Source organism: Dysidea avara, chromosome 3, assembly GCF_963678975.1.
Source record: "Dysidea avara chromosome 3, odDysAvar1.4, whole genome shotgun sequence".
NCBI lineage: Eukaryota > Metazoa > Porifera > Demospongiae > Dictyoceratida > Dysideidae > Dysidea > Dysidea avara.
In genome coordinates, this window is record NC_089274.1 from 23,058,015 (window position 1) to 23,083,210 (window position 25,196).

General features: G+C 39.2%; 2 protein-coding genes across 2 annotated transcripts; both read left to right on the plus strand.

Annotated features, from left to right (window-relative positions):
* The first annotated feature begins 17 nt into the window (after nt 1-17).
* Nucleotides 18-24,150, plus strand: LOC136250300 (aconitate hydratase, mitochondrial-like). Its single transcript, XM_066042487.1, has 27 exons — nt 18-158; nt 223-297; nt 351-430; nt 476-542; nt 590-661; nt 716-754; nt 949-1,029; nt 1,084-1,176; nt 1,601-1,759; nt 1,819-1,870; nt 2,052-2,150; nt 2,204-2,308; nt 2,530-2,621; nt 2,688-2,793; nt 3,048-3,141; nt 3,447-3,584; nt 3,790-3,901; nt 4,798-4,870; nt 5,245-5,294; nt 5,341-5,420; nt 14,443-14,518; nt 15,173-15,204; nt 15,258-15,323; nt 15,385-15,478; nt 23,496-23,628; nt 23,675-23,796; nt 23,845-24,150. Exons 1-27 carry the CDS (start codon nt 144-146, stop codon nt 23,995-23,997), a joined length of 2,358 nt encoding a protein of 785 aa, XP_065898559.1. The 5' UTR covers nt 18-143; the 3' UTR covers nt 23,998-24,150.
* LOC136250305 (uncharacterized) lies at nt 5,442-9,985 on the plus strand. Its single transcript, XM_066042494.1, has 5 exons — nt 5,442-7,926; nt 7,982-8,029; nt 8,084-8,835; nt 8,888-9,115; nt 9,309-9,985. The coding sequence occupies exons 4-5, from the start codon at nt 8,897-8,899 to the stop codon at nt 9,576-9,578; spliced, it is 489 nt and encodes a 162-aa protein (XP_065898566.1). The 5' UTR covers nt 5,442-7,926; nt 7,982-8,029; nt 8,084-8,835; nt 8,888-8,896; the 3' UTR covers nt 9,579-9,985.
* Nucleotides 24,151-25,196: the final 1,046 nt, after the last annotated feature.

The following is a 25,196-nucleotide window of genomic DNA, read 5'->3' on the forward strand; positions in this document are numbered from 1 at the left end:
GCATGCGTATAAAATAACGTGTAGAGAATTAAACTTACATCATTAATTTAAATTCTTGTCAAAGCAGCTTTTTTGCGTGAATAAAAGGCTGATGAAACTACTGTCATAACTGTACAGAGTAGGAAACGAAATATTCAAGAATTATGTTGTCCGTAAAAGTAAGTTCATCACAGCACGTTATACACTTGCGTTTTAATAAGAATGTTTCTTTTTAATGAACAGCGTCAAGCCTTATCAAGGCTCGGTTACTGGACATCTGTCCGTTACTTCGGTACTTCACCGACATGTGCACAAAAAGTGAGTGAATTGACTAAGAATTACTGTTCACTGCTGTGGATGCCACATTTAAGGTGTCTATGAGCAAGTTTGAACCAGACCAGTACATTAATTATGACAAGATTGAAAAGAATGTTGAAATTGTGAAAGAAAGGTACCTGACAGTAATGTCTACCTGAGTTTGTTATGTGTTGTTTAGGCTGGCCAGTCCACTGACTCTATCTGAGAAGATAGTATATGGGCATTTGGATGATCCTGTCAACCAGGTATAGATTTAAACAATATTTGACAGTTGTATTGATGTAATGTGTAGGAGTTGGTACGTGGTGAATCTTATTTGCGTCTCAGGCCGGATAGGGTGGCAATGCAAGATGCCACAGCACAGGTATATATGTACATTATATACAAAAGCATTGTTCCATGTGGTCTTCTGTTTCAGATGACAGTGTTACAATTTATTAGCAGTGGACTACCCAAGGTAAGGTCACTGATTTTTGTTATAATGGATCAAGTGGAACTATGCTATATCAATGGACACTTTGGGATCCAGAAATTTTAAGAGTATCCTGATTATTGTGGTGATGTTTATTAGTGGGGTGAGGGTGTTGCAATATGTAACCTAATTACATTAGAGGTAACAATTTGCTGAATTGTATTCCATTATTTCATCAGGTTGCCGTGCCATCCACAATCCATTGTGATCACCTCATTGAGGCCCAACTAGGAGGAGCTGAGGACCTGAAAAGAGCTAAGGTAAATCAACAAGTCTTGTGTGTTGTTTGCCGCTATGTTGTGTGGATATAACAGGACCTGCACAAAGAAGTGTACACCTTTCTTTCCACTGCTGCTGCAAAGTATGGGATAGGATTTTGGAAACCTGGCAGTGGTATCATCCATCAGGTGTGTGTGCGTGTGATGTGCCATATAGTGGATAATACTGGCAGGATAAGCAGCCAGTTAGATGTGTATGTGATTTGAGGAAATTACAACTCTTTAACTTGTCAGTGTTTCAACCCTCAAAATTTTCAACTTGTCTATGTAGTTGTATGTAGTAGTGAAGTGTTTAGATGTGTGATCATAAAGAAAGAGTGTGTGTGGTGTGTGTGTGTGTGTGTGTGTGTGTGTGTGTGTGTGTGTGTGTGTGTGTGTGTGTGTGTGTGTGTGTGTAGTATGTGGCATAGTATAGCATTTTATCATGTGTATGAGTTGTAACAATGCTTCTGTATGTATATAATTATGTAGGTGTTGTCTGTGTGCATGGTATATGTCTGTATGGACCAGCATGTTGTTACATAGCAACGAAGAATAAAATCAATTGTTACAGATCATGCTGGAGAACTATTGTTTTCCTGGGCTGCTTCAAATCGGAACAGACAGCCACACCCCCAATGGAGGTGGACTTGGTGGAGTCTGTGTAGGAGTGGGTGGGGCTGATGCCGTGGATGTCATGGCCAACCTGCCATGGGAACTGAAGTGCCCAAAAGTGAGAGAAAATCAATAGCTATGCAAATGGTGGCCTAAAGTTTTCTTGTGATTTTCTAGGTCATTGGGGTATACCTGAAGGGGAAACTGAGTGGCTGGACTTCCCCAAAAGGTATAGCAATTCGGTGGGACCTGTTATTGTGGATGCTCAATATAAATAATGACACCAGGTTCTTAGTTAAGATTTCCATAGTACATAGTGACTGGTCACCTTGATAATCAAGTGTCCATATTACACGGATTCCACTGTTTGTACTATGTCATTCATTCTTCACTCTCTCTCTGTGTAACAGATGTTATATTAAAAGTTGCAGACATTTTAACAGTAGCAGGAGGCACTGGTGCTATTATTGAGTACCACGGCCCTGGAGTGGAGTCCATTTCTTGCACAGGTAACACTTTATTTTTGTGTCTTGTTCTCCTTTACATTCGTTGTTTTAACTAGGAATGGGTACCATTTGTAACATGGGTGCTGAAATTGGTGCCACCACTTCGTTGTTTCCATACAATCATAGAATGGCTGCTTACCTCAATGCTACAAATAGATCAGGTTTGTGTGTGTGTGTGTGTGTGTGTGTGGTGCATTTGTGTGCACGCGTGTGTGTGTGTTGTGCGCGTATGTGTAATGTGTCTGTGTCTATGCATTGGTATATATAGTGCCTATGTGCAGATATGATAATTATTTTGTTGTGTATGTATGTGGTGTCTTCAGTCAGGCTTCTGTGTGCTAGCTATATTCACATAACTACTCATCCTCCTACTATTCTATAGCAATTGCTGACTATGCTGAGCAGTACAAGCATATCCTCATACCGGACCAAGATGCAAAATATGACCAACTGATTGAGATCGACCTTGACACGGTATACATGCTAACATAATGTATGGTTTGTATTATATTACGGAGTTTTGTGTTTGTTTGGTTACAGCTACAACCACATGTAAATGGACCATTCACTCCCGACCTTGCACACCCCATTTCTAGCTTAGGTAGCACAGCAGTGGAGAAAGGATGGCCATTGGACATTAAAGTCGGTTAGTAAATTATGTACGTACACACACTTCACATGCACAAGCACACTCGCATTGCACACACACATGCTTGCACACTACACACACATGCTACACTACGCACACATGCTTGCGCACTACACATACATGCATGCATATTTACATACACATGCACACGGATACACATGCAGCTAGCATATACATAGTAGTAATGTATTTGCCATAGCACACACACACACACTGCACTTTACATAGACACCTATTAATCACTCCTCCAGCACTGATAGGCAGTTGTACTAACAGTTCTTATGAGGACATGTCACGATCAGCCAGTATAGCCAGACAGGCAACAGAGAGAGGAGTGAAAGCAAAGTAATTCAGTATACAGTGGAATCTGTGTAATATGGACACTTTGAAATGAGTACACCTATATAATACAGTTTTAAAGTCCCAAAGTAAATTATCTTTTAGTACATAACCTTGCCTTTAGTATGTTGGTCTAAATGTCCTTGTTCACTCTACAGTGGAACCTGCTAATGTAGACACTTGGACACCAGACATTTAGCCTCCTTAGTAAATCAACTTACCAGTGCTCTTGGCACTTCCAAGGTGTCCATATTAAACAGTTTCTACTATTCACCATTGTGTCCACAGTAAATCAACATGATCATCATCAGGTCAACTTTCACTATCACTCCTGGATCTGAGCAGATCAGAGCAACCATTGAGAGGGACAGCATAGACAAGCCACTCAAGGATATTGGTGGTATAGTTCTTGCCAATGCTTGTGGGCCATGCATTGGACAATGGGACAGGTAATGTGGAAGTTCTTTGGTGACAAAATTGTTGTCTAATTTGCATATTCAGTGTGTTAAATTATTTTTGGATTGAAAGAATTTGTTCTGTGGTATGTGTAATTAATATTGAGTTACAAAGATTTTTTTTCTCTATAAAGTTTCCCTCCATATGGTCTAGTACTGTACAGGTATCAATGCTATGGTAATGTGTTTAACATAACAGGAAGGACATCAAGAAGGGAGAGAGCAACACAATAGTGACATCTTATAACAGGAATTTCACTGGCCGTAATGATGCCAATCCTCAGACACATGCATTTGTGACCTCTCCCGAGGTACAGTACATGTTTATGTATGTAATAACCTACAGTATGTGATGCGTATGCATGTGTCTATGTGTGTGTGTGTGTGGAAGCAATATTTTGCATTCTGACAATTGGAAACAAACCACCTGAACAATCAATTCATTTAAACCTGTGTGTATACATGCCTGGTTCTAGTTGAAAGAATATTGGTATGTGCATGTTTGCATCTCTACATGTCTCTCTGCACCTGAGTGTGTTCTACACACCTGGGAAGGCTTGTAAACCGTTGAAGGGGTGCAGTGCATCTCAAGAAGGTTGCATTGGAGGATGTTTCCAACTGCTGTACAGGGTGTATTCAAGCAAGAGAGGTGTTGCCATGCACAATGAAGTGCTTTGACTTAAATAATGGGTGTGATAGTCATGATAATGCTCTGTACCAACATGTAATCATTCGTACTAAGAGAAAGTACGAAATAGTTGAGAAGACGCTTCTTTGTGTGAAATTATCACTGTAACCAATTCAGTTTCTGATTAATAAATTGGACACCAATAATTAGTAAGCACATCAAATATTAATTAACACTTCTTAGTACAAGGCAGGTGCCTTATTTTGAGAAGTAACATGAACATTGCATTGTTCAACCATTTGCTTCTGAGCGAAGTGATACCCAGAGCTCTACTGATATCTCTTCTTTCTACAGTATATATCAACTTGCAGTATATATACATTTTTATTGCCACTTGAAATATTCATTAGATACAGTCCCGACTACTAACTAAAGACCAGTGAGTGTAAATCTTAACAAACTAGGGAGTTGGCAGCATTGTTTTTGTACATGCCCGTACATACAGAATTTATGGTGTGTGTCATGTGTACACACACACACACATATATATATATATATATCTCACTGTTGTTTGCATAGATGGTGACAGCACTAGCTTTGGCAGGAGATTTACGATTCAATCCACTAGAGGACTCACTTACAGACGCAAATGGTATTATGTTAATTCACATATAAGTAAATACACTTTTGTTATCTGTGACACAGTTTTGTGTTATAAATCAGCTGAGAAGTTTGCATTACAGATGCTCTATTATTCCTATGTTATGTTCTGAGACTAGTTAGGGACTTTTCATAGCTCTCCACTACGGGTTTGTGGTCATTTTAGTTGTAACAGGACTCCATCACAAACTGAGTAACCATAATCTAATCAAGTACTATGTATTCATAACTGTTAGCTGTAAGCTCTCACTTTAGTTTTAATGTCATACAAATGACTTAATGACTGATTTATGTTGTAATGTGATCATAATCAGTGATGCATGCTGAAGTAATTAGTAATTACTAAGTGTTTTATTATCATTGTAGGTAAGGAGTTTAAACTGGAGTGTCCATCTGGAGATGAGCTTCCTACCAAGGTACAATCTGTTATCACATTCCATCATCTCCTTTACTGCATGTTAGGGGTTTGATCCAGGCAAGGACACGTATCAGGCTCCACCCTCTGAACCAATGGAGCTCATCGTTGATGTGGACCCCAAAAGGTTTGTGTGTATGAGCTACGGTAGTGGTCTAGAAAAAGTTCTCATTCCATTTGCGTTTGCATCGGATTCACCTGCATTTGTATTGCATTTTTTTAGCGGATTGATTGAGCATAATTTGCATTGCAGCTAGCATCTGTGTGCTATGAAACTTTTTGTATAGCATATTTTTAAATATTTAATAGGCCGTACATTCTTGTGACAGGGGCTAAATAAGTCTACAAGACTTCTGAAATTAGTTGTCCAGACCATCCATAAGCCACTGTGAGCTTACAAATGATGTAAAACAGTTTAACCAACCTCAAAGTCCAAGCCCAAACTAGATCATTAATATACTGAAGGTTTGAATTACTACCAAGAGTATAATAACCAATAGTATCAATGTATGAATACTTGGCTGAATGACACAAAAAAAACTGGTGAACAAAGACCCATTGCCACATACACATTTCAAATTATCATGTCACATAAATGAAGATGAAATATTTGTATTACTCTACACAGTTATTAATCACAGGCTAATACGCTGTTTGTTACTACATATTATCAAGAGTAAATAATAGAGAGGAGAGTATCGAACTATCGTATAGTCTATCAAAAATGAGCGTACTAAGTCCTCTGGCTTCGATAGGCTTGATTTCCGGTTTCATTAGTATTTTTCGTAAAACAGTTAGGTGAAAGTGTCTCAGAATTTAACACGTCTGGAACGGCCGCATCAGGAATGCGTAGCACAAGAGCAGAGGCAGAGTGATGGACACTCCAACTCAACGTATTCATCGTGTTCCGTTCCGTCAAGAATTGAGTGACAATGATAGCAACCAAGAGGAGGGCGAAGACCTATCATGGATGATTCAGGGGAACAAATGTCGATAGTTAACGACGCTGCTAGAGAGCACCAGGGAGAGCAGTCCATCGAATCATCTATCGATGCTGCAGCTATTGATGTCAAAACACAGGAACTATTTCTAATGGAACTTCGTAATGATCTGAGTACGCGTTATCCGGAACTCTTGTTCTCAATGGCTAGTGGCGTAGCAAATAGCGCCAGTACGCAGGTTATTCCTACTATGCTAATTACTCCAACAATTTTTCATCGTCACTCTCCCTATGGCTTGGTTCCACACATTCAAGTATCAGTGCAGTGCAAGGTTTATACTGTATCGGTTTTGATGAGGGTGTGGAAAAAGGAGACACTTGGAAGCTGTGATGAGTTAGATTCTGTGTGCAAGATAATCGGAAGCAACACTAAGCACAAGTTTTGTCCTGGTATTGAGATGAATCGCTATATGACTGATTATTATGAGTCCATTTCCTTCCACATCAAGAGTGCAAGAGTGTCAACATTTCCCTTCCACCGAGTTGATTCACAGAAATGTGATCTGTATCTTGAATTAGCTCATAATGCAAGTAGGGTAGAAAAAGAGTCCAGTGATGTATTGTGCTACCCTTGTAAATGCTTGGTGAATCATTTAGAGCGCCAAAAGAACAGCAGCAGAAACACCAACAAGGAAGTTGAAACGTCAAAGTCCATCATTGAAAGCTAGGTTATCATATATGAGTCCAGCCAGCCAAGCCAAACGAAAGAAACTGGCTCAACATGAAAGAACAAACACTATCAGGAAACTGTCAAAGTACGAAGACAGTGAAATAGTTTTAAGGTGGCTGGGAGCAGTTTCCATATGGCTTCACCATGAAATTTACAGGGCCTAAAACAAGCAAGCTATCTTCACAAAGTGCATTGAACTAACAGAAATCTATGAAGCAGTTTGTTCTCTACCATTTACAACAAACAGGAGCTCTCTGGGGTGCGTGTAGCGCAAGTTACAAATTTAGCCCTTCAAAGTGAACTGTTCCTCCGCGCTTAGCGCTATGGAGCTGGATTCGCTGTTAGACACTATTTACCAGATTATCTATCATTGTGCGGAGCTACAATTCCTACCAGGTCTTTAGTTTACGCGTTAATTCTACCCATGTCACACAAAGATTTGAAACGGGTTGTTTTAAAATTCGCCACTGCCAAGTCAAAGCGAATATTAAAAATTGGCTTCCGCACAATTGCAGCTTATTTACTACTACTTGCCCATCCAAAATTCGACAGTTGTATCTTGAAAAACCGGCAAATAGTTCATTTTTGTATGGAGGCTTGTAATAATAGCGCGTGGCGATCTTGTTAAATGCTGTGATGATATGTACTTACTCAACATAATTATATTCATTTGCAAATGACAGGAACTGGTGGTCAACCACAGTAATGATTATATTTAAGCCTCATAGCTAATGTGATTGCTTGCATAACACTGTTGAAACCGTATGAAAACTGTTCCGAGCCACCTTAAATGATGTTCAAAATGAAGAAATGAGTAAAATTGTGCAGAGCATAGGAGATGATGATTTGGAAAACTCTACACAGAAGGTGAAAAGCACGGCATTGGTACAATTATGAAAGAAATTTGGGTAAGTGATGTCCAACAGAGGAGAAAGCAATTTTTCGATGACCAAGACAAAAACAGTATGTTAATATTGAACTATTTTCATGGTGACTATATTGCTTTACCATGCTATAGGCTTTGGTGGAAGAGGGAACCGTTGGAATTCAATTACAATCAGAATGGGTAAGCTACTATGCCGTTGTCTGTTTTTTTTGTGTTTATGCATATGCTTTTTAGCTTTGGCAATCTATACTCGCAGTCCGGCTGCTTAGGAAGCTTTAAAGGAGTTTGATGTACTTAAGCTGCCTTCTAAAGCCACTCTGCAATCGTATTCTGGGGCATTTATTCATGAGCCTGGAGCCAGTGCTAGGTGCATATCTGATCAAGTTTCACACTACTTGGCTTTCAAAGAAGAATGTGGGAGGCTAGGAAAGCAGGACCCCAAGGGAGATGGAGCTTTAATCTTTGACGAGGTCAAAGTTGCTTGCCAACTCATGTGGAACTCCCGCAGCCATCAATTGATGGGGTTGGCCATGACATCGAAGAATCTTGCATCATTGAATGATGTATACTCCTTGTTGCATCATTGAATGATGTATACTCCTTGTTACATCATTGAATGGTGTATACTCCTTGTTGCAAAAATCTGACGCATCTAAGCAGACCTCCTACATACTACAATTTTTATGGAGGGACTTGACTAGTGAGTTTGACATTGTGGGCCCTTATTTCACCTGTTCTTCGTCAGTGGAGGGAAAGTTTGTGTTCTTGAAACTGTAAAACTGTTTCAGTTACATGGCCTTAAGACCAGCGTACTTGTGTGTGGTGGTGACTCATCAAACATAGCTACCATCAAAGCCAGCCACGGTTGTCACGGTGCCTATTCACTAAACAAGGACCAAGATGATAAATACAAGGTGGAACCCTGGATACCGAACCCATATAATCCTCCACATAAGATATTTTGGCTGATATGTCCATCGCACCAGGTACTGTTAGTCTAGTGTGTCATATTGTTACTATTATTATTACTTGCTGTAGCTTAAGAACATGATCAATGCCCTGTTCTCCTCTAAGCCAGGTGGTTCCAAACTGTTTCACCGTGCTGAGAAGTCTACATTTGGGTGGGAGACCATTAACAGTTTGTATGAGCAAGAACTGGAAAGGGTTAGTCAAGGCCAGACCAGGATGGTACCTCGTCTTAAAGAAGCTCACTGCCTGCGTGATGCATGGACTAAGCTGAACGTTCATCCAGCTAAGATCATGCAAGTAAGACGAGACAGGTGTCATGCACAATTTTTCTGAAGTTACAGTACCATTCAAATGCAACATTACCTTGCACGAGTGCTTACCAAAAATAGTTAAACTCACGATTCTCCTTAATTAACTCACTTGCACTTGTGCGTAGTGAGATTGCATTTGTGTGTTATTGTACGATTTTGCTGTATATTTTTTTCTACAGCAGGAACAAGTGCTGTCTGAGTTGGTATGGTACATCAACCAAGATCCTCCTCCACCCAACAAGGATACAGCATCTGAAGTGTTAGCTTATCTAGAAGCGTGCAGCCTACCATTTGAAAAAGGCTTTTTAAGTCATGATCGTGTGCGGAGTTTCGATGGTGATGTAATTAAGAACATTGATAAAGGCTTCCAGTACTTTACAGCATGGATTGATTCACTTTTAGACAAAGGTATGGATAGGGTTTATCAACATTTTTACCTACAACTCTAATGCAAATTTTTCTCACTGAATTGTTATAACATTGTTTCTCTAACAGATCCTGCCTTTCCCCACACAGCAAGTACACAGAATTCTTTCTTGTCATGGCAAAGTCAGCTTGTTTATTTCCATGATACTATTTACTCTACATTATTAAATAGCTTGGGACCTCTTTCGGATTTATGTTTATGGTTTCAGGGAATTGTGCTCATGGTTTTTTTTGACACATATCCAACTCATTTTATATCTCCCCTGCGTCTGTCCGGGTCGTCGGTTGAGAGCCTTTTCAGCCAATATAAGCATAGTTCCGGAGGAAAGCTGGACTCAGTAAATTACGTCACATCTAGGGCAGCTCATCTAGTTAATCAGTCTGTATCCAGTCACCACAGCGGCAAACAGTACAGGGATCAGCTGCTGGATACAGTCTGTATCCAGTCACCACAGCAGCAAACAGTACAGGGATCAGCTGCTGGATACAGTTGAAGTACCCTTACACAAGAAACAATATAACAGACAAGCAAACAAAAAGTAAATGAATACATAAATTATTAATTATTTGTATTTTTAACCTTTATTAACAATCAACTAATGTTTTGAGCTTTGGCCTAATTTGCTTTCTAATTTTGTGTGCTGTGCAAGAAGCACTGGTCGTAGATTGACATTGACTGTAGACGCCAACCCTTTCTGTGATGCCATCTGTTGTTTAGCCGCTGTTATCACTTCTTGGATGATTGTATTGGTGACTATTCAGACAAATACGTCACACACATCTCCCAAAATCTCTTCATCAAAAGTGTCAATGTTAGGGAGTTGTTCAGCCAAGGCGTGTTTAAAGATAACAGGCAAGTCAGCTTTCCTCTTCACTTCTGAATGTGCAATCTAAACAAAAATGCACATAGTAATAAAGTACACAGGAATCAAGTATGTAGACATACAGCTGTACAGTGAATGTTGTATGGAACCGGTACACATTACAAACCTCGATTGTGTTTTCTCCCAGAGAATTAATGCTACAAACACTACTGACAGTTTCATGAACAGTTCGTATGAATGGCACAAAAGTAAAATCAGGGAAGTACATGAAACCCCTGTCCCGGTATTTGAGATAATGAGGCAGATTTGTCTTGTCCTTCATAATCATCGCCTGTAGAATTGTAATCTCCTGAGAGAGTTTGTTTCTTTGTGTGTCTGTACATCCCTTTATTTGCTTGTAACGCAGATGCAACATCTCACAAATTGTTGCACCACCAAATCGAAGGTGAACATCATCCCCATCTGTGACAACTGGTGAGCATGGAGATGTGCTTACACTTTCTCCATTACTGCAATTACTGGTTAAACTCCTTTGGAACCTTTCCACGTGCTCCAGGAGCTGTTGATAAACAGCTGAAGAAAGTGTGATCATCACTGGATTGCTCTCAGGAACTGGGATACCACTGCGGTCACAAAAATCAAGCCACTGCATCCTGATAGCTGCTACCGACTGTTCAGCAGACTTCTCTAAGTTAATGGCGCTCAGCGGGTAGGTCCTGCTTAACAAGAATGCGCTGCAATATTGTTGCCGCTGCAATATTGTTGCCACTGCAACTGGAATTGCAAATATAGGTCTACTTCTTGCCGGCATTCAATATAGAGCACACCAAAATGTGTCTGATGGTTTGTTACGATATCCTCGGCCAGCTGGGGATTATCAGCAAATGTACCATGAAACCACCTAACTTCAAAGCCAAATTCCAGGGTACATATCTTATAAACCCTGGCTGGCCATGGTACATTTAAAATAAACCATGGCTGGCCATGATACATTTAAATGTACCATGGCCTTGATATATCTGATGAGGTAACGTTGTTTGTTTTTATAAGAATCCTGGCAGTATTCGATTGTGGGAGTTTATTATTACTCACGTGATGAAAACCATGAACCCGATTTTGCATTCTACAGCACTCATACGAAGGTGATTCGACACCCTTACCACCCTATGAGTTGACAAACGGAAGTTTAAGGTGAGAACTAGTGTCATGGTTAATTTACAATCGCGTGTTTGATTACGTACCACGCCCACTTTTCGTATATCACGAGGTAACCACTCTACAGCAAAGCTTACCCCTCTGGATGTTTAGTGTAAACAGTGGTTAAACGATGTAGCAACTTTGAAACACTTGTTAAATCGCAAAATTGAGTGTTTCCGTGATATTTATAGGATTTTCCCGTTTATGGTAACAAACGTAACTGCAACGTTACTGCAACGTTACTTGCTGCTGACCCATAATCGAATTTTACAAGACTCTCTATATAATAAATCCAGCGGGTTGCCTCGTATTGGCTTGGGTGATTAGTCGCCCACCACAGTAGGCTATTAGCCTACATGGTACATATCAGTTGTATCACGTGCCCTCGTGATTTGCCTGATATGTACACCCACGCTCTCGGGCCTAACGGCCCTCGAGCTTGGGTGTACATATCAGGAAAATCACTGGGGTACATGATACAACTATTACATAAACAATCTACTAGGTTCATCAACATCTCAGAAAAATAGGACTGCTCACGTAATCTGCTATTGGTTACAGCTGTTAGCACCATTGGGTCCACTTCACTCAAATGTTGAACTAAGCTTTCCCTTTCTTTCTTGCTAAGAATTTTACGTGTCCGTTTCTTTGCTGCTACAGATACTTCGCTTTTATCTTCACTCACACGAGTCCCTTCTCGCCGAACTTCCCGCATGGCAGATTGAGCCTTAGTTTCCTTTGTCTTCGCCGTTTTGGTAGTTGGTTGCTTATCCAGACATTTCTTTGGTCTTCCACGAGACCTTTTCCCTGGTGGTTCGGGTTTTTGTCTACACGCCATATGATATGAACTCGATGCGAGACTTGATGTAAAGAGTTTTGATCACGCGACTATTTGTGAATTCTCTATGAGGCACTTGTGCATTTTTCACGCTATTCAAGTTGATTAACACTTTTGGTTGGCAAGTTCATCAAAGCCAGAGGACTTAGTGCGCTCATTTTTGATAGACTATACGATAGTTCGATACTCTCCTCTCTATTATTTACTCTTGATATTATATACTCTTGCTACTACAAATTACTATAATCAGCAAATATTGTTTTGTGAAGTGTGTACTGAACTAAGCTACATAACAGGAGCCGCCATATGGCGACATTGCATCAGTACTAAATGGACACGTCACATACATGTAGGCATTCCATTTTTAGGATAACCAGATCTTTTCTGGATCCTTTGATATTACAGGTTTTTGCAATTGAATTCATCGCTTTTGCGATTATTCGTCCCGTTTGCAATTGAATTCGTCGGTTTTGCAATTGAAAATTCGTCAGTTTTGCAGTTGAATTCGTCGGTTTTGCAATAGAATTCGTCACGTTTACATTACAATTTGTCATAACAAAATGGCTCCAAGAAACCAACCGTTCATTAAGAAATGAATTATTTACACCATGAAGAGTTACATTTGAGACACTAGAAGGTAATTGAAGCTGGTAGTACACGAAGCTGATAGCTGTCTGAATGTTGCTTGATAGGCTGTAGAGGAAGAATCATTGCCTTATAAAGAGTTGTTTACTACTGTTGTACTTGAACAAGTTCTTGTAGCAGCTGCTACACCATGTTTTTGTGTTTTCTCCAGCACGTTATACACCAAAGGAGACAGGTAGAATCGAAAATTGACTGCTTTATGCCAGATGTGGCATTTACAACACCAAAATCACAAACAAACCAGCTGTGGGACCAGGAGCTCATCAAATCCTATGGACAAGGGATAGGTTTGGTAGTATTGGTAGTGCAACTCCGTGCACTACCAATACTACGAGCGAAATTCAAACATGGCGTCCAGTGTTACTATGTATATAATTGGTTACATCATTCTTACATGCAACAGGGATACACTGAATGGGCTGCTACTCCATCGTCTTGTGTGAAGGTAGCAAAGCTGCTTCGATAGGAAGATCATCAAGTCGAAGGTAAAGAGCTTGGAATCGCCAAGTGGAATATTTTCACGTGATTAGCAACTATAGAAAGACTGTCCTGCTAAGCCTGTGCTACTATTCCTCCATCGTGCCATTGAACTTCGTTTCCATAGCTTTGCTTTGTCGCAGCAAAAATGTGACGTGCTCGAGCATGCGCCTCCACATAATATCCTAATTAGGAAATTAAAAGTTACTTATTGTATCTTTATGAAGTAACGTGCTCCCTTGTCCGTAGGATTCGATGCACTCCTGGTGGGACACATATGCCTTATAAGTAAACCATATAGAATAGATTCTGTGGAGTATAAGATATCTTTGTAAATGGTTAGTTGTGATTCCGTTGTTTGTTTGGGCTAGTTTTTACCAAAGTTTAGACTTGTTGTTTAATAGTTTTGTTGTAGTTATTGTTATATAAACATAAACAACATGGTTGAGCTTAGTTTATACACTGTAGATATATAATATAGTTACTTTAGTAGTTCTGATGGTTAGTGCGACGTGATTCAGCAATTCAGTGATCACTGAGAATTTGGTAGTTAATGTGATAATTATTAATACAATACATACATAATTTATTGGTTAGAAACAGATACTGGAAAATTGTAGTAGCCATTGTAGTATATGGGCTCACACAATTTCTCTTTGTATGCACCATTGAGCTATAGCTAATTAATAACAGCAATCATAATTCTTGACTAGTAGCTAATCAACCTACTAGTTTAGTGGAGGATTGTACCACTGTATACCCTTTTTGCTGGTGTTGTGTTTGCATTCCCCTTGGCACACCTCTGACATTATTTAACAGAGGTTTTGCTGTTTTGTGAAACAAATAGAATGGGAACTAGTACTGTATCTTGTGTTAGAGGTTAAATTGAGTTTGTTTGTTGTGTAGTTCACGACTACAACTGTTGAATCCATTCAATCGATGGGATGGGAAGGATTATGTTGATCTCCCAATCCTGATAAAGGTGTGTATTTACTGTATCTGTGTGTGTGTGTGTGTGTGTCTCTGCCTGGTATAGTGTAGTGGAGAACAGGCTTTTAGCATGTGTCATGTGTTTAAAACTATTATTCTTTCAAAATTCACTGTGATCAGGGAGCCACACAGCAAGTATTTATCACTTGTCATTACTTCAAGAAATTGTTTTTCTGTTGTGTACTTTTTGCAGAGGAAATTGGTCCTCTTTCAAGGAGCTACATGTTGGTGTGCATTAGAGACAATAAGTCTTAACCAAAATGACAGTATACAAGTAAAGTTACCTTTTAACCCACTTGGCAGGATGTGTATTGTTTGAGGGAAATGTAGGTAACCTTGTTAACCTTGCTTCAATTCCCTTTGGACTAAGAATACTCCTACTACCTGGTCAGCTAGGCTCCATCAAACTCACTTCAAGGTTCTGACGTGAAACACTACAGTAGTTCTCTTTCTTTTCTCTGAAAAGGTACACCATGTGTGTGTTCTTTCTCCCACCTTAGCTACAAGTGTATATTTTGGAACCTGGTCACTATAATGAGGTGCATATCTGTATTGACATGATATAAAACACAAAATTCAATGCTTTTCAAAGAAATTCTTATCACAGACTCACACTGTACTATTTATTATTTATTTAATACTGTAGGTGAAGGGAAAATGTACCACAGATCACATCAGGTAATAGCAATTGTTATCTGTCAACACCTTGTGCATTATGAAAGCCCTTGTAGTGCGGCTGGTCCATGGCTCAAGTTCCGAGGACACCTTGACAACATCTCCAACAACATGTTTCTCACGTGAGTACCCTACAGTTTAAACTGTGGATGGGGCTCCCAATTGTGTGATTGTTCTCTGCAGTGCCATCAACGAGGAGAATGGAGAGATGAATAATGTCCGTAATCAATTGACTGGAGAATTTGGTCCAGTGCCTGATACTGCTAGATATTATAAGGTTTGAAATTGCTACTGTCTGTGAGAGAGTTGTTAGCATATGCTTAGTATGTACAGTGGGACCTCCATTATCCTAACACCTGTGAATGCATAAGTGAATTCATCTAGACACTGCTAATATCAGGGATGTGCCCACAGTGGTCAGCAGTGATCGGTACCAACCACCACTCAAATAAAATAACCACTCACCAACCACTACAGATTCACCTCTGACATATACAAAGTTAAGGCCCCACACTACTTTTTGGATCCAACTATATCTCTTGTAGCCACCACTACTCTAAACCTGGGCACATCAATGTAATAAAGACACTGCTAATATAGACACTAAAAAGTACTCGAACTCTAAAGTAAGAATATACTCTAATAAAACATACACTTATAGAGTAGAGCAGACACTTCTGTAGTTCGAATTATAGAGGACTCAGTTATTCAAGGTCTTACTGTATATATATATATATATATAGTGAACCTTGGGACTGATCAACAGTATCAAGGTGTTCTAGTTTTCCAGTCAACTTATGTGCTAAAGGAATGACTTGGTGTCTGCATTGTGGTGGTGTATGTATTCATTTTTGAATATCCTTATAACGGGTTCCTCTGCCTCCTGGTGACATGGGGTATAGATTATATTATACCAGTGGTGTAGCCAGGCCTTCAGGGATGGGTGGGCATTCTCACCCACATGTTTCGCCCCATGCAACTAACTAGTACAAAATGCGTGTCCATCCTTAGTGGACTTTGGTTTAAAAACTGTTTCCAAAGTGCATAAATGTGTCTAGCTAGCTTATAATACACTATAGCTAGCTGCTGTTCCTGCAGCTTATTTCACTAGTCTAACTGCATGATTATGAATGATGTAGAAACTAGAAAATGAAAACTAACTTATTACATTTCCTTGTCTTGTCTTGTTTACATCTGTACTTGTACACAACACATACTAGTGAAGGTCACTACTAAATGTAGTGAAGGTCACTAAAGTCTGTAACAATACTATTTTTATATAGTGATATTCACTACTAATTTTGTAGTGACTGATAGTAGTGTCATTTACTACTATACAGTGAGGGTCACTACAAAAACGTCACTACACTAAAATAGTGAGTATTGTAGCAGAAATTACCATATTTTGCATTTTTCATTGTATAATAATTTTCATATGCAAAAGTTATGCAAAAATTCTTGAACGAAAATTTTGCAGATCAAAATACTCTAATAGAACAGTCATTCATGTAAATCATACTAAAATATTTTTACATGACAATTAAATCCTTATATTCATTTCTTCCCTGCCTAAATTTTTCACATGATGCTGTGCATTATAGAAGGCACTGTAACTACTTCGATCACATGATGTAATTATTGAATGTTTCTCAGTAATCAGTATCAGCTGTTGATTTACAATGAAAATATCGTGCTGCCAAGATGTGCACTAGTCTCTTGTTCATAATAGCAATAGCAAGCGGGCACCACTGGGCACATGCCCACCCAAGCCCACCCTTGGCTACACCACTGTATTATACCTTCTTCAATCTTGGGCCCATCTCTTGACCAAGTGTACTACACCCACAGGTAGTTGAGGCCAGCCGTGGCTGGTCAACTTGTGTGTATGTATGCTTGCATAGCTGTGCACACTCGTGCGAGTGACAAGTTGTACGTAAGTGAAGATAGACTTCACGTAAAGAATTAAGGCTGCACACACACACACACACATACCATATTTCCTTGTATAAAAGCCCGGGCTTTTATTTCCTTCGGGCTTTTATTTCCTTTTCTTTCCTTATCTTGTAAACAAATAGGGCCTTTATTTGAGACCAGGGTGTTTATTTTGGATTAGTCCAACTGACGCCAGGCATTTAATAGTCTGGCGCTGCCGACCCTTTTATGCCGCTTGCTTTTTGATTAGTTGGGCGGCACTCGCTGTAAAAGGGTCTGGTCACAACCGCATACTAAACTTGTGTACGCTGCCACTATAGTGGTAGCACCAATCAAATCGCAGCATTTGTAATTAAACTGAACATTCAGCACGTAAACAGTGGAACCATGGATACTATTGCCCGGAGGGTATCGTATCTACGGTAACTATGCATGGTCTTACTTGGAAGAGGACGGAATACATTGTATACAGAAGCTTGGCTACATGAAGTGTGCCTCTGACAGTGCTGTCAAACTCGAAGTGAGATTCAAAGTAATGATTCTAAAGCGTTACCATGACAAAACCCGCATGATTCAGACGTTAATTAATTCCAGCTGCACAAGTTTGGTATGCGGTTGTGACCAGACCCTTTTACAGCGAGCGCCACCCAACTAATCAAAAAGCAAGCAGCGTAAAAGGGTCGGCAGCGCCAGACTAGGCATTTAATTGAATTTGGGTGGTGTTAGAATGGGATTACTGCAATAGAAAACAGTGATACAGCATGTTGACTATATAAAACAGCAACGAGGGAAAACAATTAAAGCCATTAACAGTAGACTCAAGTAATAGCCCGGGCCTCTATTTGAGACAGGACATTTATTTTCCAAAGGTCCTGGAAACCCCCTGGCTTATAATAGAGACAGGCGTTTAAATCGAATGTGGTTTTTATGCGAGGAAATACAGTGTACACACACAACACACAAGTATTAAATAGTGAAATGGCCATTACGCTTCATTTTCAGCTACGTGTGTATGTTTTGACTGTTACATGTATATTAGGGATCATGAGGGTTTGGGATTTTTTGCATGGAGAGTAAGTTTGCATGGAGAGTAAGAAAATCTGTTTCATGTTCATATAACAAAAGGCATGCGGGTCATGGGCACTTATTTATGATGCATTAATGAACAGATGGAGTCAAGTCCAGTCTTTATAACTTGTTCCAGTCGTGAGTTATGATTGATTAATTATGTGCCTGTAATTATTTGCGGTATTATTGCTGTCAAATCAAATTTCTTGCTGTTCCAAATGTCTAGCGCTATACCACCAAGACTACTCATCATAAAAAATTGAAACTTTGGTGGTCCACTGTTTCATTACTACGTAGATAATAGAGGAGCAATAGAATGGAATTCAAGAAATATGTAATAATGACTGGTTTTTGCTCAGCTGGTGCTTGTCCAGAAGGCCTGTGAACATTGTAACACAACCAGTAACACAACCAATAACTGCATTTTTCTATCAGCCTGAGCTGGTTGGTTTTCCGTGTGAATCTCAAACCCGCAATCACAAATAACAACGATTATTATAAAATCCCAAGCACTCAGCAATCAGTATTATCGACAACTTCACATTTAACGGTTATTGGTGTACAAATTTTTTGGGAAAGGTCAACTTATCATTAAGAAGAGCCTTTAAAACTACTGGTCATCTCAAGATGATACAGTACATGGAAGACTTATAGCCATTTCCTATGAGCTACTTAACCCTTTAAGGACCACTGCCGTAATATTACGTCCAAAGTAGGTATTGCTCGAAAGACCAGCGCCGTAATATTACGTCCAAGATTATTGGCAGTAAACAAAGAGCTATAACTCCGCAACAAATGAAGCTATTAGATTGAAACAGGGGCCATTGTATTCGCCATTCATAGGCAATTCTTTTGATATATAGGGCCAACTTATCACGCAAAACTAAGCCTGTGTAAAATTCCTAACAAAGTACAAACATTTAATATTTACACAACAATAAAACTAACCTTGTAGAAATCGCTCCATAACTTTGGCTGTGTTCATCGTATTAACTTCAAATAAAGCTCAGAGTGCTCACTATTTAGAGGCGAATAATTTGATATACAAGATCACGTGATGCGGTTTAAAAAAAACTAAAATGGCGGACTGTTTTTATTGATTGTGTCACGAAGAAATTGATCGTGTGTAGGTGTTTGAAACTCACCTTAGTGCTTTTAAGACATTGGTTCTACACTTTGGTAAGTTAGATAATGTTGTTTATTATTGTCAGGCGAGTCTTTTAGTATAATTTGTTATACAATTGAGCACTTGTAGGGGCTTTGTCAATGCTATAAACTTATATTTTTTTAAAACACTAAATGCGCAATAATCATAAAACGTGTGGGCTTTCAGGGTAGACTATGCACACAATTCTTGGTCCTTAAAGGGTTAATAGATACTGCATGTCTTATGCCTGCGAATTAAGCCTGTATTCATCCTTCACAATATTTTGAATCAATGGTGGCCTGTACTGTGTATATCATGCGTAGTGCTGAAACGAATAGCAATTTTTACTATTCGAATAGTTGTGAATAAAACAACCAATTATTCTTTAATACAAGTTTAACCACAGTGTTAACTAGAAGGTTCCCACATTTGTATAACTCTAATTCTCACTTACATCTAGTAAAAAGTAAAATGCTAGCAAGAACACAGCATGGCCATCATGTACACTGGGCATTTTAAATTGGAAAATTTGCCCACTTACAAGTTACTTAGGGATGTTCAACAAACGAGTCGTGAGTTGAGGAGCTGCTGTTTTTCCCTCCCTCCCTAATAGATTTAATTCTCCATTGATATACCTAATCTGGTATATTCAATGTGACATGGGTTTCAGGGTGTTTAGCTTTCATGAGCTGTTTTGGGCTGTTTACTCCACATGAGTATGACACTGGAGATTTGTAGTAACTGAATTGCCTCTTGGTGCCCTAAATTGGGAATGTGGTTATACGATATACCAGGCAATTCGGCCTTTCCACCCTGGCACACCCATCATTCCAAATGAGTCTCAGTCAAGCCTGTGCATGTGGCTAGTGTTGGTTGTTGCTGGAACCACTACTAGTTAGCATGAATAAATTCTGAAATCTTTGTTAGGCAGTAAAGTAAAGCATGAGAGTTATTTCTTAAAATTAATATTTTGAGTATGAATACCATATTTGACCGGTTAATTGCTTCGGCTCATACAATAGCCGCTCCACATAAAAGTTGCCCTTGGATAAGAGCAGCAACTTGTATCTGAATATACTGATGCCGGCATGTGTTGACACCAGAAACCAGGCAAAGGAGTTGTTTTAAGCCAGGAAACAACGTTTTTGAGGGAAGGTAAAATGAATAATACTATTGTACAATGATTCGAACATAGATTATTACAGTAGTTTGGATCACATGCACCTTTTGCTTCAACTCACATTACCGGGCACAGCTTTATTAGAGCAAATGTATATTGCCTCGAAGTATGGCCGGTCTCGTATAAATGCCTGGTCTCGTTTAGTCGCACGTGACCACCATGAATGCCAGTTTGTAGTATTCATAGCTTTAATATCATTTAATATCAACTGAAACCTTTGTTGTGTCAACAGAAACCTTTTATAGCAATTAACCTCGATTTAGTGCTACTTTTGGACAAGCAATAGGTACTTTAAAGAAATAAACGCCTGGGCCATAATTCGAGGCAATACAGTATTAGCAAAATCATGCAATAGCATTTTATCACGATGCCAAAATTAAATTTTACCAATCGCTAAGCTTAATATTTTGCTATAAAACCTGGTATGGTGACTTTCTGTATGTATGGCTGTGTAGCTGACAGAAAATAACTGCAAACTAAGCACATTACAACTTAACTAAATTCATCTCATGTTGACGTGGTGTGTAGGAATTCACTGATGATGAATTATGTTGCAAAAGAATTAGTATGTAAACAAAGTTTATTCTTCATTCGAATGCAAATCGAAATTTGAGATGTAGTTGTCACCAGCTGGAAGCACTCAAGGGCATGACATGTCACATGTCAACTTGTAAGTTGACTGAAATTGCTTACAGGGATGAGACTTTTTCACTATTGCTTACGCTTGTTACAGCCTAATGTCTGTAGGCAAGTGCATGTGGAGCCAAAAGTGCTATACACCACTGGCCGTCACACACCAGGAGTAAAGTTGTTAACTGTGACAATAAACTTGTACTTTGCTGTCACCTTCCTGTCTGTAATGACTGGTTTTGATAAGCACTTGTACTGATGAGTCAAATTGACCCAACTCAGACATCTACTGTACTCCTCCGCCAGCAGTAATCAATCTCTTCAAGTTTGCAATGTATTTGCCATAAAACTGGACTAGTGCCAAAGCAGAAGCTATGAGGTGTGTGAGTCATTTTGTGTTCCCACTGTGCCAATGGAGCACCTTGTTGTCTTACCAAATGCCTTAATACTGTAGGATATTTTAGTAATGAAATACATAGACCATGCATTACTCTTAATTAGTTCGATTAGAGATCATGGAAATAGAAAGTAGTGAAACAAGGGAGGTTGTCTACACCTGAAGATATACTAGTGGACATTTGAAGTACAAGGAAAAATTAGGAATTTTAAGTTCAATTAGGGATCATAGAAATAAAAATTAGTGAAATAAGGGAGGCCATGTACATGTACACCTGAAGATTTTCTAGTGAACATTTAATCCCTAAGGATATAAAATGCCCACTGGTATATCTTCACTTAAATTCCTAAATTTCCTTGTACTTGTGTGTTTACTTTTTGTAATATAATCATGACTGGCAAACCCACACGTACCACATCAAAGAATGATGTCATAGTTTAAGTTTTTGTCTGAACGCATGTCCCAGCTAACAATTTTTCTGAAAAAGTGAAGTGACCATTATGCTTAGTTTTCAGCTATATCCAGCCCATTACACAATGTTACAAACGAAGAACGGTACAAGAGATGCCTCTACAATCAATCCAGTCACTACAGTGATTCCCAACAAGCATCAGAAGCATCACATGCTACTGTGAATTGGCACCTTGAGCTGTCAGGAATGGGACTCAAGTATTAGGTCCATGATGCATGTATTGTACACACTGCGGTATGCCATAAGACATTTGTTGGGCTAAAGCATACTGCGCAGTTTTCTAAGTCTAGCAGTAAAAAATCAAGCCTGTAGCCTTAGCTGTTATTGAGTCACGCTTGTCTGAAGAAATCAGTCGGTCAGTCAGTAGAAAAATCCACTGAATATATATCTATGTATTTTGAATTTTGTATCAACCTATTGAAATTTTGGTTTGTACTGAAGGCATTTTTGGGCTGGCCAATATACTGCCAAGGCACCATGATGGTATTGTGTGGTTGGTTTCTGGTCAGTATATTATGTGAGTAAATGCAAAAGTCCACTGTATGGTAACTGCAAGGCACTTCTTCAGACAAAGAAAACGTTTCCCAAAAATTATTTTCATAATTGGTGAAATGAACTTTACTACTAGACAATGATCACTGTTCAGCTCTGTACTTTTATATGAGCATGTTTTACTAGTGATTGTGTGTTTGAGTTTATTAGTATGCAATGTAGAACCAGGAGCGCATCAAATCCTATGGACAAGGGAGCATGTAGCTTTGTAAAGAGCGAAATTCAAATATGGCTGCCGTGTACTATAATAAGTAACTTTTAAAATTTCCTAATTAGGATATTATGCAGAGGCACATGCTCGAATATGTCATGTTTCTGCTGTGACAAAGTGAAGCTATGGAAACGAAGTTCAATGGCACGACGGAGGAATAGTAGCACGGGCTTAGCAGGACAGTCTTTATGCAGTCTATAATCATGCAAAATTACTCCGCTTGACTATTCCAAACTTTACCTTCGACTCGATGATCTTCCTGTCATAGCAGCTTTGCTACCTTCACACTATACGATGGAGTAGCAGCCCATTCAGTACATCCCTGTTGCACGTAAGAATGATGTAACCAATTATATACATAGTAATACTGGACACCATGTTTGAATTTCACCCGTAGTATTGGTAGTGTACAGAGTTACACGCTCCCTTGTTGATAGGATTCGATGCACTCCTGGTAGAACATAGTGGCATTCTAGATACCTTGGGACCAAATTGAAGTGTCTATTAGAGAAGTGTCTTGATTTAAGTGTGTATACTGACACAATTGGGACTACGGACAAGTGCCTATCAAGGTTTCTCAGGTATCAGAGGTCTAAATAAATAAATAAGATTAATGTATGTGCACTAATAGTAACAGGAGTGTCCTGATCACATTTCAAATTCATTGTGCTTGTTTTAAGTGTTTCCAATATTTTTCTCATACAGCAACAGCAGACACCATGGGTGGTAGTTGGAGATGCTAATTATGGGGAGGGCAGCAGCAGAGAACACGCTGCACTGGAGCCTCGACACTTAGGAGGTGTGGTTGTGATTGTCAGAAGCTTTGCAAGAATTCATGGTGGGTGTGGCTACATGCACACATTATCACATTCTCCAATTTACAGAAACAAATTTGAAGAAACAAGGAATTTTACCATTAACATTTGCTGAGCCAGCTGATTATGATAAAGTCCGTCCAGATGATCGTGTGTCTATCCTGGGACTGAAAGATCTCGCTCCAGGAAAAGTAAGTGTAGTGTATGCCTGTATGCTTCTTCACAAAGAGTTTCTGTAGGACCTAAAATGTGTCTTGAAGCATTCTGATGGTAGCAGTGAAGAAGTGACCCTAAATCATACAATGAATACAGCTCAAATTAACTGGTTTAAAGCCGGCAGTGCCCTAAACCACATGGCTGATGTGTTAGCTGCTGATCGAGCCAGCAAATAGCTAACTACACTAACCCGCTATACACACATCACACATTATTGTATATGGACCAAGTATACACTTGGTGACCATTGTATATTGTTCCCATTTGGAGTATATTTATTTCAAATTGTATGACATACCTGTGTGTTACAAAGATTTGTTTAGCTCTGAGTTCTTGAGGTTATGCATTTAGCCAAGAAAATAGTTTGTTGTTGAAAAATCACTTTCAATTCCAACACAGCTGGGGATACCCTTTTCATTGACGAAATATCGTGTATCATGAATAAATTGTGGTATCCCTACACTCACCTGGTGATCAGCAATTTGGACTAATAATATGTATTCTATTGAAGTGTATAGTGTGCAAACATTGCTTTGAAATGTATGCATTCTACAGTAAGTGTACATGTAAGCGTTATTTTCTCTCCTGATCTGATGACTAGTATAGCACAGTACACTGTGACATTTTTAAAATGTTTATACTCTAACATGGCTGCAAAGGATTGTTGTTCGTCCCATAGTTGGGTGCAGTGGTAGCATCAGTTGTTTCTGTAGGGCTGATAGGATAAGGTGGCTGCTGTGGATACTTTTGAGTTTGGGTTGTATTGCTGTGGCAGATCATCCAGTAGTTCCAATGGAGTAGCAGTTGTGCTAGTTTCACAGGTAGTAGTGGTAGTTGCACTGTTAATAAGTGTGTACTACACTTGTGGTGGTGACAGTGGCAAACAACGCAAATAATATGGGCACACATTGCACAACCACTCAACCATTGTTCTGACATGGATTTGCTGGTAATGATAATAAAGTAATATTCATCATTGTATGCAATATCAAGGATACATGTTATGGGAGATCAGATTTTGGTCCACCAGATGAACACTGGTGCTCCACATTGTTCTCTCTAACCCCAAACTCAGTATGGTAAAAGTACACAGTGAAACTAAAGATTATTAATGAAATTCCATTGGAAGCAAATGCAAAATGTAGTTAAAATTTATGTATCAAGCTCACAGCACATTCATCAGCTTTGTCAGTCTACTCATCAACCTTGGGTGATATACAGTACCACCACTTTTAGCATTCATTGATGATCCATGGTGCAGGTAATAATACCGATATTGATCAATATTACAGCTTAGAGGTGTATCTAGGATTTTGCTAGGGGGGGGGGGGGGGGGGGGACACTGGTAAAAAATACTGCACAGTGTGTGAAGCAC

Bases quoted from the DNA above. Each gene is read 5' to 3' on its own strand.
- LOC136250300 (XM_066042487.1), top strand. The intron at 5,421-14,442 runs GTTTGTGTGTAT...TTTGTTGTGTAG, and splicing joins GTTGATGTGGACCCCAAAAG to TTCACGACTACAACTGTTGA. The intron at 15,479-23,495 runs GTTTGAAATTGC...TTTCTCATACAG, and splicing joins ATACTGCTAGATATTATAAG to CAACAGCAGACACCATGGGT.
- LOC136250305 (XM_066042494.1), top strand. From the start codon at position 8,897: ATGATCAATGCCCTGTTCTCCTCTAAGCCAGGTGGTTCCAAACTGTTT. The intron at 9,116-9,308 runs GTAAGACGAGAC...TTTTTTCTACAG, and splicing joins ATCCAGCTAAGATCATGCAA to CAGGAACAAGTGCTGTCTGA.